At 40.5% G+C, this 13999-nt stretch overlaps 1 protein-coding gene across 17 annotated transcripts in view; it reads right to left on the bottom strand.

Moving 5' to 3' along the window:
• PRKAA1 (protein kinase AMP-activated catalytic subunit alpha 1) overlaps window positions 1–13999 on the bottom strand; it is a 38021-nt gene that overhangs the window by 19170 nt on the left and 4852 nt on the right. For 2 of the 17 annotated variants that reach the window (XM_070245807.1, XM_070245814.1), the window contains exons 1-5: window positions 13522–13631; window positions 12930–13012; window positions 12259–12338; window positions 11691–11781; window positions 97–238 (exon numbers count right to left, since the gene is read on the bottom strand). Coding sequence is in view for 1 of the 17 variants with exons in the window: in NM_001081803.2 (NP_001075272.2) it covers window positions 97–238; window positions 13522–13648 (269 nt within the window). In the remaining 16 variants the exon portion in view is untranslated. Of the gene's footprint in view, window positions 1–96; window positions 239–11690; window positions 11782–12205; window positions 12339–12929; window positions 13013–13521; window positions 13781–13999 lie in introns of those variants that run through there. The other 15 variants (XM_070245819.1, XM_070245818.1, XM_070245806.1 and 12 more) reach the window with 14 other exon arrangements.

Raw genomic sequence — 13999 nt, 5'->3', positions numbered from 1 at the left:
GGAAATGTCAGTCATCTTTCTTGCTTGTTGGATTAAGTAGGTTAACAAAAATGATGCAAAAATTCTATGACTATATTTAATACAATCAGATCTTACAGTTTAATTATATGAGGATGCCTGAAAAGCTTGAGGTTCTGAATTTCTCTGCGGATTTTTCCAACCACATCGAGGCTTCGAATCTTCTGGCGATTGAGTATCTTCACAGCAACTTTATGCCCAGTCAATTCATGTTTGCCAACTGTAGGAGAAATAATTTTAATAAGTTAGAGCCAGCCTTCATTAATAACATATTTAGAGGTATTCTAAGAGTAGTAATCTTAGCATTCTCAAAAAATACTTGAGCAAATTTAAGTTCCTTTTAATTTTGCCTGATTGACCCATGAATGTGTACATGTTTAAGAGTAATTAAGTGGGAAACAACATATGAAAGTGATAACAGTTGCTTCCAGAAAGGTAAGCTGGAAGCCAAGAGGAGGGAGAAAGAAAAGAGACTTCATTTTTGCTGTATACATTTTTGTATTTGTAATTCTTTTTTTTTATTAGTTATGAACTTTTTTTTTATTAAGGTTATGAAAATTAACATCCTTGTGAAATTACAGTTGTACATCATTATTAGTCATGTTGTAGGTACACCACTTCACCCCTAGTGCCCTCACCCCACCCCCCTTTCCCCTGGCAACCACTGATCAGTTCTCTTTGTCCATATGTTAACTACCACCTATGAGTGGAGTCATACAGAGTTCGTCTTTCTCTGTCTGGCTTATTTCACTCAACATAATACCCTCAAGGTCTATCCATGCTGTTGTGAATGGGATGACTTTGTCCTTTTTTATGGCTGAGTAGTATTCCATTGTATATATATACCACATCTTCTTTATCCAATCATCAGTTGCTGGGCACTTAGGTTGGTTCCATAACTTGGCTATTGTGAATAATGCTGCGATGAACATAGGGGTGCATGGAACTTTTGGAATTGCCCATTTCAGCTTCTTAGGATAGATACCCAGTAGTGGGATGGCTGGGTCATAAGGTATTTCTATTCTTAACTTTTTGAGGAATCTCCATACTGTTTTCCATAGTGGCTGCACCAGTTTGCATTCCCACCAACAGTGTATGAGGGTTCCCTGTTCTCCACAGCCTCTCCAACATTTGTCACTCTTGGTTTTGGATATTTTTGCCATTCTAACAGGTGTAAGGTGATATCTTAGTGTAGTTTCGATTTGCATTTCCCTGATGATTAGTGATGATGAGCATCTTTTCATGAGTCTATTGGCCATTCGTATATCTTCTTTGGAGAAATGTCTGTTCATGTCCCCTGCCCATTTTGTAATTGGGTTGTTTGATTTTTTATTGTTGAGCTGTGTGAGTTCTTTGTTTATTATGGAGATTAACCCTTTGTCGGATAAATAACTTGTGAATATTTTTTCCCAATTAGTGGGTTGTTTTTCTGTTTCAATCCTGTTTTCCCTTGCCTTGAAGAAGCTCTTTAGCCTGATGAAGTCCCATTTGTTTATTCTTTCTATTGTTTCCCTCATGTGAGGGGTTATGGTGTCTGAAAAGATTCTTTTGGAGCTGATGTCAGACAGTGTACTGCTGATATTCTCTTCTAGAAGACTTATTGTTTCAGGTCTAATCTTTAGGTCTTGGATCCATTTTGAGTTTATTTTAGTAAATGGTGAAAAAGAATGGTTGATTTTCATTCTTTTACATGTGGCTGTCCAGTTTTCCCAGCACCATTTGTTGAAGAGACTTTCTTTCCTCCATTGTAGGCCCTCAGCTCCTTTGTCGAAGATAAGCTGTCCACAGATGTGTGGTTTTATCTCTGGGCTTTCAATTCTGTTCCATTGATCTGTGCATTGCTTTTGTACCAGTACCATGCTGTTTTGATCAGTGTAGCTTTGTAGTATGTTTTGAAGTCAGGGATTGTGATGCCTCCAGCTTTGTTGTTCTTTCTCAGGATTGCTTTAGCAATTCAGGGTCTTTTCTTGCCCCATATGAATTTTCGGATTCTTTGTTCAATTTCTGTAAAGAATGACACTGGAATTCTGATTGGGATAGTGTTTAATCTGTAGATTGCTTTAGGTAGTATGGACATTTTAACTATGTTTATTCTTCCAATCCATGTGCATGGAATGTCTTTCCATCTCTTTATGTCATCTATTTGTAAATTCTTTTAACTTATTTTTCATTTTTAAAACTACCATACATTCGAATTGAAGCTTTTTATTTTGGTGTTCAGGTCTACGAATTTTAACACATGTAGAAACTGGATTTTAACACATGTAGAAACTGGTGTAACCAGCACTATAATCAGCCATGAAACAGTTCCATCATCCCAAGCAGCTCCCCCACACTGCAGATGCATGTCCCCATCCATAACCCCTGGAACCTTTTACATTTTGGTTCGTGAGCATGTAGTTTCTACTTTTCAAAATTAGAAAAACAAATTTAAGTGATTATCTTTCAATTCTGAATACTATGCCCAGATAACCAACGATGATAGAAGAATTTAGACATTCTTATAGAGGCAAAGTCTCCAAAAATTTAGCTTCTATTCACCCTTTCTCAAGAATCTACTGGAGAATATATAATCACCAAATCTGGAAGGAAACCAAAAAAGATGTTATCCAGTAAAAGAGGGATCTCTAACATAGGAGAAAAACTAAGAGAATCTGCAATATGGTAATGAAGCAAAGTCCTAGGTAACAGATGTGTAGGGGGCTGGAAGGCAACAAATCCAGAGAGAAATGCAACAGAGGATCCAAGATAGTTATTCCCAGGGGATGAAAAAGGACAAATTATCTTACAGATTGAAAGTATGGAACACTGTATTGAGAGATATTTTACAAAGGCATTTGAAGATGTGGGAAATTTACCCTTAGTTTCAAATAAAACTAAGCAAATGAAAAAATGAAATAATTTACTAACTACAGGAAAAATGAAAAGTTCTATAAGAAAATATAGCCATAGTATTGGCTCAGCAAATAGTTTTTACAGTCACAATGATGAAAATGCCAAAGATGAAGGCTTTTCAAGTATGATATAGTTATATTAGGAGAATAAGGGTGTAGAGGAAAAGGTACAAGAGAACTAAAATCCTCATGTACCATAACAGGGAGTCAACAAAAACACTCTGTCAACAAGAATTACAAGATAGACTGTACACATGCATACATCAATTAGAAACGTGGAGGTTTAAAAAATAAACCACAGAAACAAATACAAGAAGAAACAGCTAAGAGTTGAAAGTGGGGAGTAGGGAATTCTGTTTTATGAATATACCTCTTAACACTCTTTTTTAACATACCTATGTATTACTTTACAAAAATATATATATATATTTTAATTTTTAAATAAGCGATTTAGGGTTTTATCTTTCCAGGAAGAAAACCTTCTCTTCTAAATTAGAACATAGTTTGTAAGACCAATATCAGAGAGCTTTCCCTGGCAATCTTGATAACAACCAGCTGAAAAATCAAGTGTAATGATACCAAGAAATCCCTTCTTAGTAATTTATACTTGTTATGGGCTGAATTGTGTCTCCTTCAAAATTCACCTTGAAGCCCTAACCTGTTGTACCTCAGAATGTGAGAGCATTTGGACACAAGGCCTTTAAAGGGGCGACAGAGCTAAAATGAGACAGTGCAGGTGGGCCCTGATCCAACCTGACTGGGGTCCCCATAAGAGGAAATGAGGACACACAGAGATAGCAGGGGGACACACAGGAGCCCATGTGAGGACAGAGGGAGAAGGCAGCCATCTGCAAGCGAGGGAGAGAGGCCTCCAAAGAGATCAAGCCTGCTGAAACCTGGATCTCAGACTTTGGCCTCCAGACCATGAGGAAACACATTTCTGTTGTTAAAGCCATTCAGTCTGCCATCTGTTGGCACGGCAGCCCTAGTGGATGAATACAATATTTTTTACTATTTCCCATTTGAAAACTCAACACTGATATTTTAAATTTCTTGTATCTAAAACATTACTTTAAACAAAGAATTTTTCTCATTATTCCAATCTAAATATAAATAGGCTTTCCTGCTTGATATGGGATTTGCGATGGAGCTGACCATCCTTTAAAGACCCCCAAAGATCAAGAAGCACTGCGGGTCTTCAAGCAGGGGAGCTCTAAGATAGTGAAATTATTTTTCTCAAAGAAAGAAAAGACTCATTGCTTGCTGCTCACTGAATAGGTGCTCTTGACTATTTAACAATAAAAAGCACAACATTTTAGAACTAAACAGAACCTTCCTTACAGATCGTCAGGTCCAGAGGTTTTCAACAATTCAACATTTTATCCCCACCAGGCTACCCAAGGCAATGAGTGACCAGCTCTTCTGCCCCACCCCACACCCTGCAGTCAAGAGGGTAGAACAAGGGATGAAGTGGTTCCTCACTAGTTTGAATTTTTTTTAAGTGTTTGCTACTTTGTTTAAATATTTTAGTTAATAATATTAAATCCAATGTTAAGTTATACAGTATTTCACGATGGGAGAAAAAAGTCTTTGTTAAATAAGACTCAAAGAAAAGTGTTTAAGTTGGAGTCTTAACTCTCAGTCCTTTTCAAGAATACAATTTACCACCTAATTTCACCTTCCATTTTGTCTAGATTCTTTCTTAACCTTCACAATACCTCTACAATGTAAATCCTTCCAGCAAATGTGCAACTGCAAGATAACCAACTCCAACAGAACAATTAAAATCATTCAGAAAGCAGTAAGTTGCAGCAGAAATGTGATGAAATTTTATGGAACACATACCAAAAAATGAGGAAGAAATTGGCAAGAATTGGAGGGAAAGTGATAGACAAGGAACAGGGAATCAAGTAAAATTCAATTCATGAGTAACAGGGAGAAGAATATTATTCTGCCTATGAATAGAACCCCGCCAAAAAATGCAGAATAAAGAACGAAATCAATAACCAAACAATCAAGCTGTAGCTCAAGACTTTTTTCTAGTACTTGAGCATTTCATCAAATTATAAATTAATTAGAAGAAAGTATAGAGGCATAATTTCCTCTCTTTTGAAACAACAGAAGAAATCACAAAAGTATGATTGCATAAATATTCAAACCAAAATTGAGACAGGCAGGGAGGGAGAGGGTGTCATGACAGCGACTGTAAAGAAATCACTCAAATTCACACACACACACACACGGAGACATTAGGAACTATGGAAACAGGCAGGGGACATGATCAGTTTGGTTTTTGAATGGAAAATTAGTACACTAGTTCCTTATTCATGGCTGCGTAAACCAACAGAACATTTTAGGGGAATTAAAGAAGAGTCAACGTCCTAGAATAGCACTAAGAGTGATACTCCATTTTTTTACAATCTGCAGTTCCCTACTCAGAATTTAACTTGGAATCAAGTAGATGAAGAAATGTGCATAAATATGTCTATTACAGTGTCTTACGTAAGAGCACAGACCACAAGTAACCTAAATGACCCATTCCAGAGAAGAATTTAATACCTTGTTATTCCAACATAGACTCTCATAGGAAGACTACAGAAAAAGAAAATCTTCTTATAAACATGAAAAGAGCAAACAAAAATTATATATGCGTTTGACATTTTCCAGCTACACAAAAAATATTCACATGAAAATGATAATTTACTAAAATGAAAATAGTTATTCTACAGTGACTTTTTTTCAAATTTGACTTACTGTTCTATATTCTTTTCCATTAAAAAAAATTCCAAAGGGAAGGGAAAAACAACGACGGCTATTAGTAGGTCCACCTTTCTCAGGAGTGGGTTGAGTACCCAATTTCACTTCCACGTGAGAAGGCAACCTGTGCACAAAGCACAGACTTTGTAGTCACACAGACCTGGGTTTTGTTCCTGCATGAAGGTATTTACCAAACGTTTGACTTGGGCAAGTGAAATTACTTCAACCGTCTAGTCACTTACCTAAAAATAAGAATACCACATAGTCTATAAGGTGACTGCAAGGAATACACAAGGGAAGATTTGTAAAGCACTTTTCTATGGTGCCCGGCACAGTCAGTGCTTGATAAATAAACGCTGGCTATTACTATTTAGGGTTATTTTCCATTGCTCCCACACCTATCCCCCATCCCTATCTAATCAGCCCTAAATTTTCTGGTTTAATCCCTATAAAACCAATTTTATCTCGGCTCTTTTATTTGTCCCCCTTATCCACTTAGATTCAGTAGCATGTCTTTACCCAGGCACATACTAAGTGCTGAATAAATAACAGCTGTGATCTCTATGCATCGGGCTCCCATCCTCACAGCTTCGATTTCACCAACCTGTTCCACCCTCCCCACTCCCACTGCCACCAATCCTGAGATTTCTAGTTTCCAAAGTTCAACTCATTTCTTGACTTTGGTTAATCTCCAACATATTACTGCTACACATATATCCACACAGCAGCTGGCCCTGGACAGTGATTTCATCTCCTACCTAAAAACCGTGGGAACACTTGTTCCATCATAGAAGAATGCAGAGGGAAAAATCAGGTTCATTTGACTTGCGTTTAAATCAGAGTTTTTAAACAAATACTATCTTTTAAAAATGTAAATCTAGTTGATTTGTAACACATAATTAAGGTATGCAAGTTACTAATTAATATTCGAGACACACCCAGTTTGTACACAAACAGACTGACTCTAACTCTTACCATGCTATTAGCAACACTTTACAGGTAACAGAGGGAGGAATGGGAAGATGAAATAACGTGCCCCAAGTTACACAGCTAGTGACTGGCAAAGCCAAAACATGAACCCGTCTGCTTCAAAAACGTGTGCTTTTTCCAAAAATGGTAAGTGAAATACGATAATTTTTTAAAAAAGATAATCCTCAAGAGGACGTTACATAGTATAATAATACAAATGTAAAGCCATAAGTAGTAGAAGTTGAACATATCAGAGGAATCCTTAATTTATAGTCTTGTGGTCTGAAAAAAATAATAGACTGAATTCTCCCATACTAATAAGAATTATTCTAAAAATCCCCTCATTCATTTAAGAAATAGTTACTGAGTACCCGCACCCACTCTGTGCCAAGCACTGCTACAGACCTTTTTCCCATAGGAGAAAATGGATCCAGTCAACTAAAAACCTGCCTCAGACCAATTTCAATGTTTTAAGACAAGATACCAAGAAGACATTTTATTCATTCTGTCAAACCAATTTAAAAGTTACTCAAAAATTAAAGTAATACAAGGGAGAAACGAAGAGCATAAACTAAAAGCATATAAACCACAATGGCAAGCGTACTGGCTTGAAGAGTACCCCCCACCCCAATTCCTGTCCATCGGAACCTCAGAATGTGATCTTATTTGGAATTTGGGTCTTTGCAGATGTAATTGGTTAAGCATGTCAAGATGAAATCATCCTAGATTTAGGGTGGGCTCTCTAATGACTGGTGTCCTTACAAGAAGAGGAGAGAACATGGACATGGACACACACGGACACACACACACACACACACACTCTGAAGGCGGCCACGTGAAGACAAAGGCAGAGACTGGAGTTTTGCTACCACAAGCCAAGGAACACCTGGAGCCACCAGAAGCTGGACGACACAAAGACAGGTCCTCGCCTACAGCCTTCAGAGGGAGTGTGACTCTACTAAGCCTTGATTTCCGACTTCCAGCCTCCAGAACTCGGAGAGAATAGATTTCTGTTGTTAAAAGCCACCCAGTTTGCGGTACTTTGTTGTTACAGCCCTAGGAAATTGACATAATACATTTTTCCTAAAATATGATATTCTCCATTAAAACGAACAAGTTAACAAAAGTAATCTTTTTTGAAAACAGTTTTTCTAAACTGTACTACAGAGGCCCAAGAATTCTTAAACGGAACACACTCTATGTGATGACTGGGAGCCAGGCACAGGTTCCCCCTGTGTGAGCATCAGTTACTTCCCCTCACACAGTGACACAGTGGGAGTTACTTCACCCGACAGCACTTCTTGCTCCCGGGCTCCCAGGTTCTAGGTTCCAGCTCCTGTGGTTTTCTGCTTTTTGAAGTTGTGTTGCATCCTTCAGGTCTATCAAGAGTCAGCTCTTATAGCCCCCTCTCAATGTTCTAACTGGGGGATTCTAATTTTCTATGAGCTAGAAAAATCACAAAACTAAAATTATTAGAATAGATTTTCTAAAGTATGCTCTACAAAAAACTAGGACTGGAGAGTCTCCACAGAAAAAGATTTCATAATCAAGGAAGTCTGGGAAAGGATGTACACTCTCCCTTTTGGAAACTCACTATGCCTATTAGCACAGCAATGGCTCTGAAAAGCCCTATAGTAAAGAAACCTGTTAAACGCTGTTTAACCTAGTATTTCCCAGTCTTAACTGGATACAGGTTTTTCCCTCCACGCTTTTCAAATAATGTCCCAACACTGATGACTCTAAAATATTTTCTCAGAGTGGGCAGTATCCCCCTAATGCTTTTCCCCCTCTTTCTTCCCAGCAAAATCTTGGTAATTTAAGGCCATCATATGATAATGTTTTCCTTAAAGGAACAGAAATATTTTCCTTGAACCCCATTACCAACATCAATATTAGAATTTCAGTAGCATAATACTGTTGAAAATATAGTGTCTTACAGTTTAGGAAACACATTATCATATTCGATCCTCACAATAAACCTATGATGCAGGTAATTATGAGGCTCTGAGAGAATGTGCCATTTGCTGAAGCAAAGCTATTAAGCGATCAGGTTGGGACAGGTCTTCTGACTCCAAGTCTTTTGACCAATGCACTCTACCCCAAAATCAATGTGCAGCAGGAGGGGGAAACGGCACAATATCGAAACCTGAACCGCCTTCTCAACACTGGGCTAAAGATTCTCCATTGACTAAACTCAGTTGCAGCCAAATTAATTGTTGCTCCATAGTCAATAAATCAGTGTAGTAACGGACTGTAAATGGACTTTGTAATGTGGTAAATGGACTTTGTCAGGAATATGCATTACTAAGAAATTGCTCCCCTTTTCCAAAGCTCAAAACTTGACTTTTCAGACTGTCACTGTTTTACAGTAGTGCCAAGATGTTGCTTTTGAATGAAACGGAAGACACATATTTCTGCCAGGGAAGACCTGCAGTCACTCACAGCAAAGGTTACCAGAATTCACACTGTCTCTCTCACTAGAACAGCAGATTAGTCAACTAAATATTCACTAACAAACTGTCACTGCTTTCTAAAGGGAACTTTGTCTAACTGCAGAACATTGCAACAAATGCTCTTCTTATCAGATATGTAATCAAAGTGAAACAAGATCATACTTTGAAAGAAAGAATTTTAAATAGGAAAGAGATGCCACAAAGACAGAAATATCTACTGAAGATATTCTAATCACCTAACCATTTTGTTCTCGATCTAAAATTAAAAGAATAAAAATCCCACTGCTAAAAGTAGAAGGTAAATAAATTAATTCTGGAAAAGGGTGAGCTTTCAAACCCATAAGTGGAAATTTGAGAAAGGTACCTTTTCTTAACAAAACATTTCAGGCATCCTAAAAGGCAAATCAAATACCCAGATCCCACCTATACCACCAACTTAAGCAACAAAACATTACAGATGCAACTGGAGCCCTGTGTGACTCCTCCCAGATCCCTTTCTCTTCCCTCAGAGGGAACTACTATGTTGAATGCAGTGTTTGTCTTTCCCATGTGTACAGTAACAAGTTTCTCATGTTGATTTTTACAAATTTAATTTTATATATTCTTTTGAATACATAATACCTACAGTACACAATTCAAAAGTAGAGAAGGACATACTGTGAAATTTCCCCCTGCTACCCAGTTCCCCGCCCCTGAACAACTAATGTAACACAGTTTCATGTGTACCTTTAGACACTCGGCACACACATAAGCAGTTACACTTAGGTACATACTTGCCCCTGCTTTTATACACAAATGGTAGGTATACTATATACATTGTTCTACTATCCCCTTATTTTGCCTCTTAAAAATACACCAGTGGCCCAGTGGCACAGTGGTTAAATTCACACATTCCACTTCAGTGGCCTGGGATTCGCTGGTTTGGATCCCAGGTGCGGACCTACGCACTGCTTGTCAAGCCAAGCTGTGGCAGGCGTCCCACATATAAAGTAGAGGAAGATGGGCACGGATGGTAGCTCAGGGCCAGTCTTCCTCAGGAAAAAGAGGAGGATTGGTGGCAGATGTTAGCTCAGGGCTAATCTTCCTTAAAAAAAAAAATACACCTGGGAAATTGTTCTCTAAATTATATAAAGTCTCTTGCTTTTTTTTCCTTAACGTGTACAAAGTATATCACTGCATAGATAAAACATAATTTAACTACTATTCTATTAGAAAGATTACTTCCAATCTTTTGTATTTACAAACAATACAACAGTGAATAACTCATTATTTCACACACGAGTATATCTGCAGGATGAATTCCTAGAAGTTGAATTGCTGTCACACTCTATAGAGGTGGTACCAATTTATACTCCCACCAGCAAGTTATGAGTGTTTTTGCATGTTTTTAAAATTTATATAAATAACATGACTGTACATATTCTTCTACTTCTGCTTTTGTGGTCTAATCTTATATACTTGAGATTCACCCATGCTATATATAGCTCTAGCTCATATACAGATTTCTAACTTAAAGAAATGTTTAAATAACTTGTATTATAATTCATTCACAAAGAGAACACACACCTATTTACCTGAAATTGCAATTTTATGTAGAACTACTCACCAACTTAATAAACAGGTTTTATGTGTTAACAACTCATTTGCCAAAGACCATCCATGTCACTAAAGAGAGTCTTCTCTTCTCTTGGAAAACTAACAAAAACTGCCATTTTAATTTACTGCAATAGTGACATGACTTTATTCATCCATGCTTTTATAACTGTTCAGATAATTCAAGCATAATCCCAAACTAATCCTAGTTGTCTATTTAAACTTTCCCCTCAAAATGTTACAATTAAGTTACCGCAGGATTTTTTTTTTCTAGCCTGTAAAAGGAAACAAAATAATTACTATGAATTTACACTCCCCTCCCCCCCAAAATTAAATTTCCCCTAAGCCCGGAATATCATATTGGGAATTTTTCTGCCTATCCTCAACATCACATCTTCTATTAGATTCCTTTTCTCTGTTCAATTTACCAAGGTGTATAATTTTAAAAGCTTTATCTCCTCTAAATTGTCTGCACTGAAACATATGGCTAATCGTATTATTCATAAGAATTCTTGTCAAATTAAAGCTAGGGTAAGTTACTGCTACCACTATAGTAGCTATTTTTGCCTGCTCGGCAAGCATCTATGTCCCCCTTTCTCTCTCCTAACAATTAATACTCATTTCTGTGTAGGTAGCTACCCCATCTCCTTACACTATCCAAGCACTTCAGAAGAAGATGCACCCCCCCCAAACACACACATCCAACAGTGGGCCATATTCCTCCAAGGGTAATGCCATCTCCCTTGCTAGTGCCAACTTAGGAACAAGTCTGAGCCAACTGGCATCTCCGGCCAGAGTGACTGGATGAGCCATGAGATCCATGATAGATATGCTGGAGCTTCCTTGCTCTGGAGAGAGAACCACAGAGATGTTCTTGACAGGCTGAGCTGGATTTTCCATCACTTGGGGGGAAAAGCATCCCAATTGTTTAACAACTTAAAAAATGCACTAGTTGAGCATTCTGACCAACATCAACTAAAGTATTTATGAACAAACGTAATCATACCTATGAAACCTGTGATGCTTTGACTAATATTGGCCTTTCTATATTTGGAGAGGTTGCTGACTTTGCCAGTGTGTGGTACTTCAAGAGTCACCTGCGCGGAGTGAAGGTTAAGGAACAGCAGTCACTAGAGGGATTCACGTCCCAGCCACAAGACAGATCAAATACAGAAAACGAAAAATTTCCTCTTGCTTTCCTATCTGCCATGCCAAAAGCCATCTAGTAAATAAGAATATGGGAGCTGACTCTGTTCAGGTCTATATTAGGAGAAAAATGAGCTCCCTAATCCAGGCAGAACTCTGGGCGGGGTGAGGGCATCAAAAGTGTCATCACTATTTGGGGCACATTAATGAGCATTTCCTACAAATACTTGTAAACTAAAAGCAGTTGGTAACCACTAACAAGACGCAGCATAGCCAAAAGTAAATAAATAACTTCAAGGGCACAGAAACATCTTACTGGCCTAATACAGACCCACCCTAATGGCTCAGTATCCTATTCTGGCATTTGCTTCTGACCTTACATTGTTGGCCTTGCTGATTTTCATAAGAAGGTTTAGGCAGTTGCTTGCCTGTGGGCTGGCTATACGGCAATTTTCCAGTTCTATGACTCAGAAAGGGCAAGAGAAGGAAGGGTTCTCCTCTTCCATCCCTAGATAAAATCAGAAAATGTTTATTTAGCTCTGGGACAGCAAGGTTCAGTCAATTCACCGTACAGACTTTCACAAACTCTTTTTTCTTTAAAGTCAAATATTTACCAGGAGCTTAACGTATGCAAGTCATAGTCTATCATTTATCCAAAACCAATGGGCAAGTTATTTTGATCAGTTCCATACTTCCTTCTTCTATATCCCTAATAACAGTAAAATATTTTAAAGAAAAAAAATATGTATGCCTCACAAAATCTGCAATTAAACTTTTTGTGCCAGAATTGGTGAACTGGAGACCAAGTTCGTTATTTCCAGAATACTATGTTGAAACACAAGGGTAATAGATTCTACGCTTTTCTTTAAAAAAATTAAAAAGTTCACATGATGTACACTGAATTGTTTATTAAAATGTAAATATCGTGTGAAAATACGACTGCATTAATGAAGAAATACTATCTGGAGGCAATATCTGCACCACCTACCAGGTTTGGCACAGAGACTGCAAAACTGATCATTCAGAAACACCGAAGGGCCGGAGTCTGCATCCAGAACACAAACCCCACAACGCAAATATAGGACCGGTTTATACTCACTAACTGCTCCGAAAACAATGAGTGATCCTTCCGACGACATGGCCTTTTTTTTTTTTAATTCTGCAAGCTACTCCCAAAGCAGCCTAATTTGGGGGGGAACACATTATTTCACAGTTGAGAGTCGGCCGGGTCAGGTAAGTCGACAGCCTCCTCCAGAGGACGGAAACACGGACAATGCCGAGCAGCGATGGGCTGGCCCCGGGCCGAGGGCTCACGGCCGGGCGCAGGGAGGCCACCCCCGCCGCTCCGGGCAGAGGCCGGCACCCCCACCCCGCGCTCGGAGCGCGCCGCGAGCCCCGGACCGCCCCACCTGGGAAAGTTCGCACCTCCGCATCCCCGCCCCGCGCCCAGACGAGCCCCTCGGGCCGCGGCGCCGTCGCCATGGCGACGCCCCCCTCACCCCGGCCCAACCTGGGAGGGCCGCATCGCAGTCCCGCGGCGGCCTCGGGCTCCGCTCCCGCCGGAGGCAGGACATGGACTGCCGAGCCCGGGGGACGAGGCACGCAGGGGACGGGGGAGGATGCAGGGGTGCGGGAGGCGGAAGTCGCCCGGATCCCGGGCTGGGGCCGAGCCTTGCCCCGGGGGTGCTCACCCTTCACTTTGCCGAACGTGCCGACCCCCAGCGTGTCCCCCAGGATGTAGTGGCCGATCTTCACCCGCCCGTCGTGTTTCTGCTTCTCGGCTGTCGCCATCTTTCTCCAGGAACTGAGTCTGCGCATGGCGCCGCGGGAGGGGGCGGAGGGGGCGGGCAGGGCCGCGCCGGGGGCGGGCGGCCGGCGAGGGAGGGGGTGGGGACGCGGGAGGGGAACCGCGCCGCCGAGACGCCACCCGGCGCCGCCCGCCCGGTCCCCGCCGCGGGCCGTCGGGCGCAGACGCTCCCCCTGGCGGGGCGGGGCGGGGTCGCTGGGAGGGGCCCCGGTACCCCCTTCCTCGCCCTGCATCCTTTCGGCCCCGGGCGCCCGCCCACCTGCGGGCGGGAGGGGGCTTCCTGGCTTGCAGAGGAGGGCGGCAGCCCCTTGGTTCCTGTCCGCTCTGGCTGAGTCTCTGCCCGCAGTAGTCTCCCTGGGTTA

The sequence above is a fragment of the Equus caballus genome, chromosome 21 (assembly GCF_041296265.1).
Source record: "Equus caballus isolate H_3958 breed thoroughbred chromosome 21, TB-T2T, whole genome shotgun sequence".
Classification (NCBI taxonomy): domain Eukaryota; kingdom Metazoa; phylum Chordata; class Mammalia; order Perissodactyla; family Equidae; genus Equus; species Equus caballus.
The sequence above is the reverse complement of the archived record's forward strand: the minus strand, read 5'-3'. Positions and strand labels throughout refer to the sequence as shown.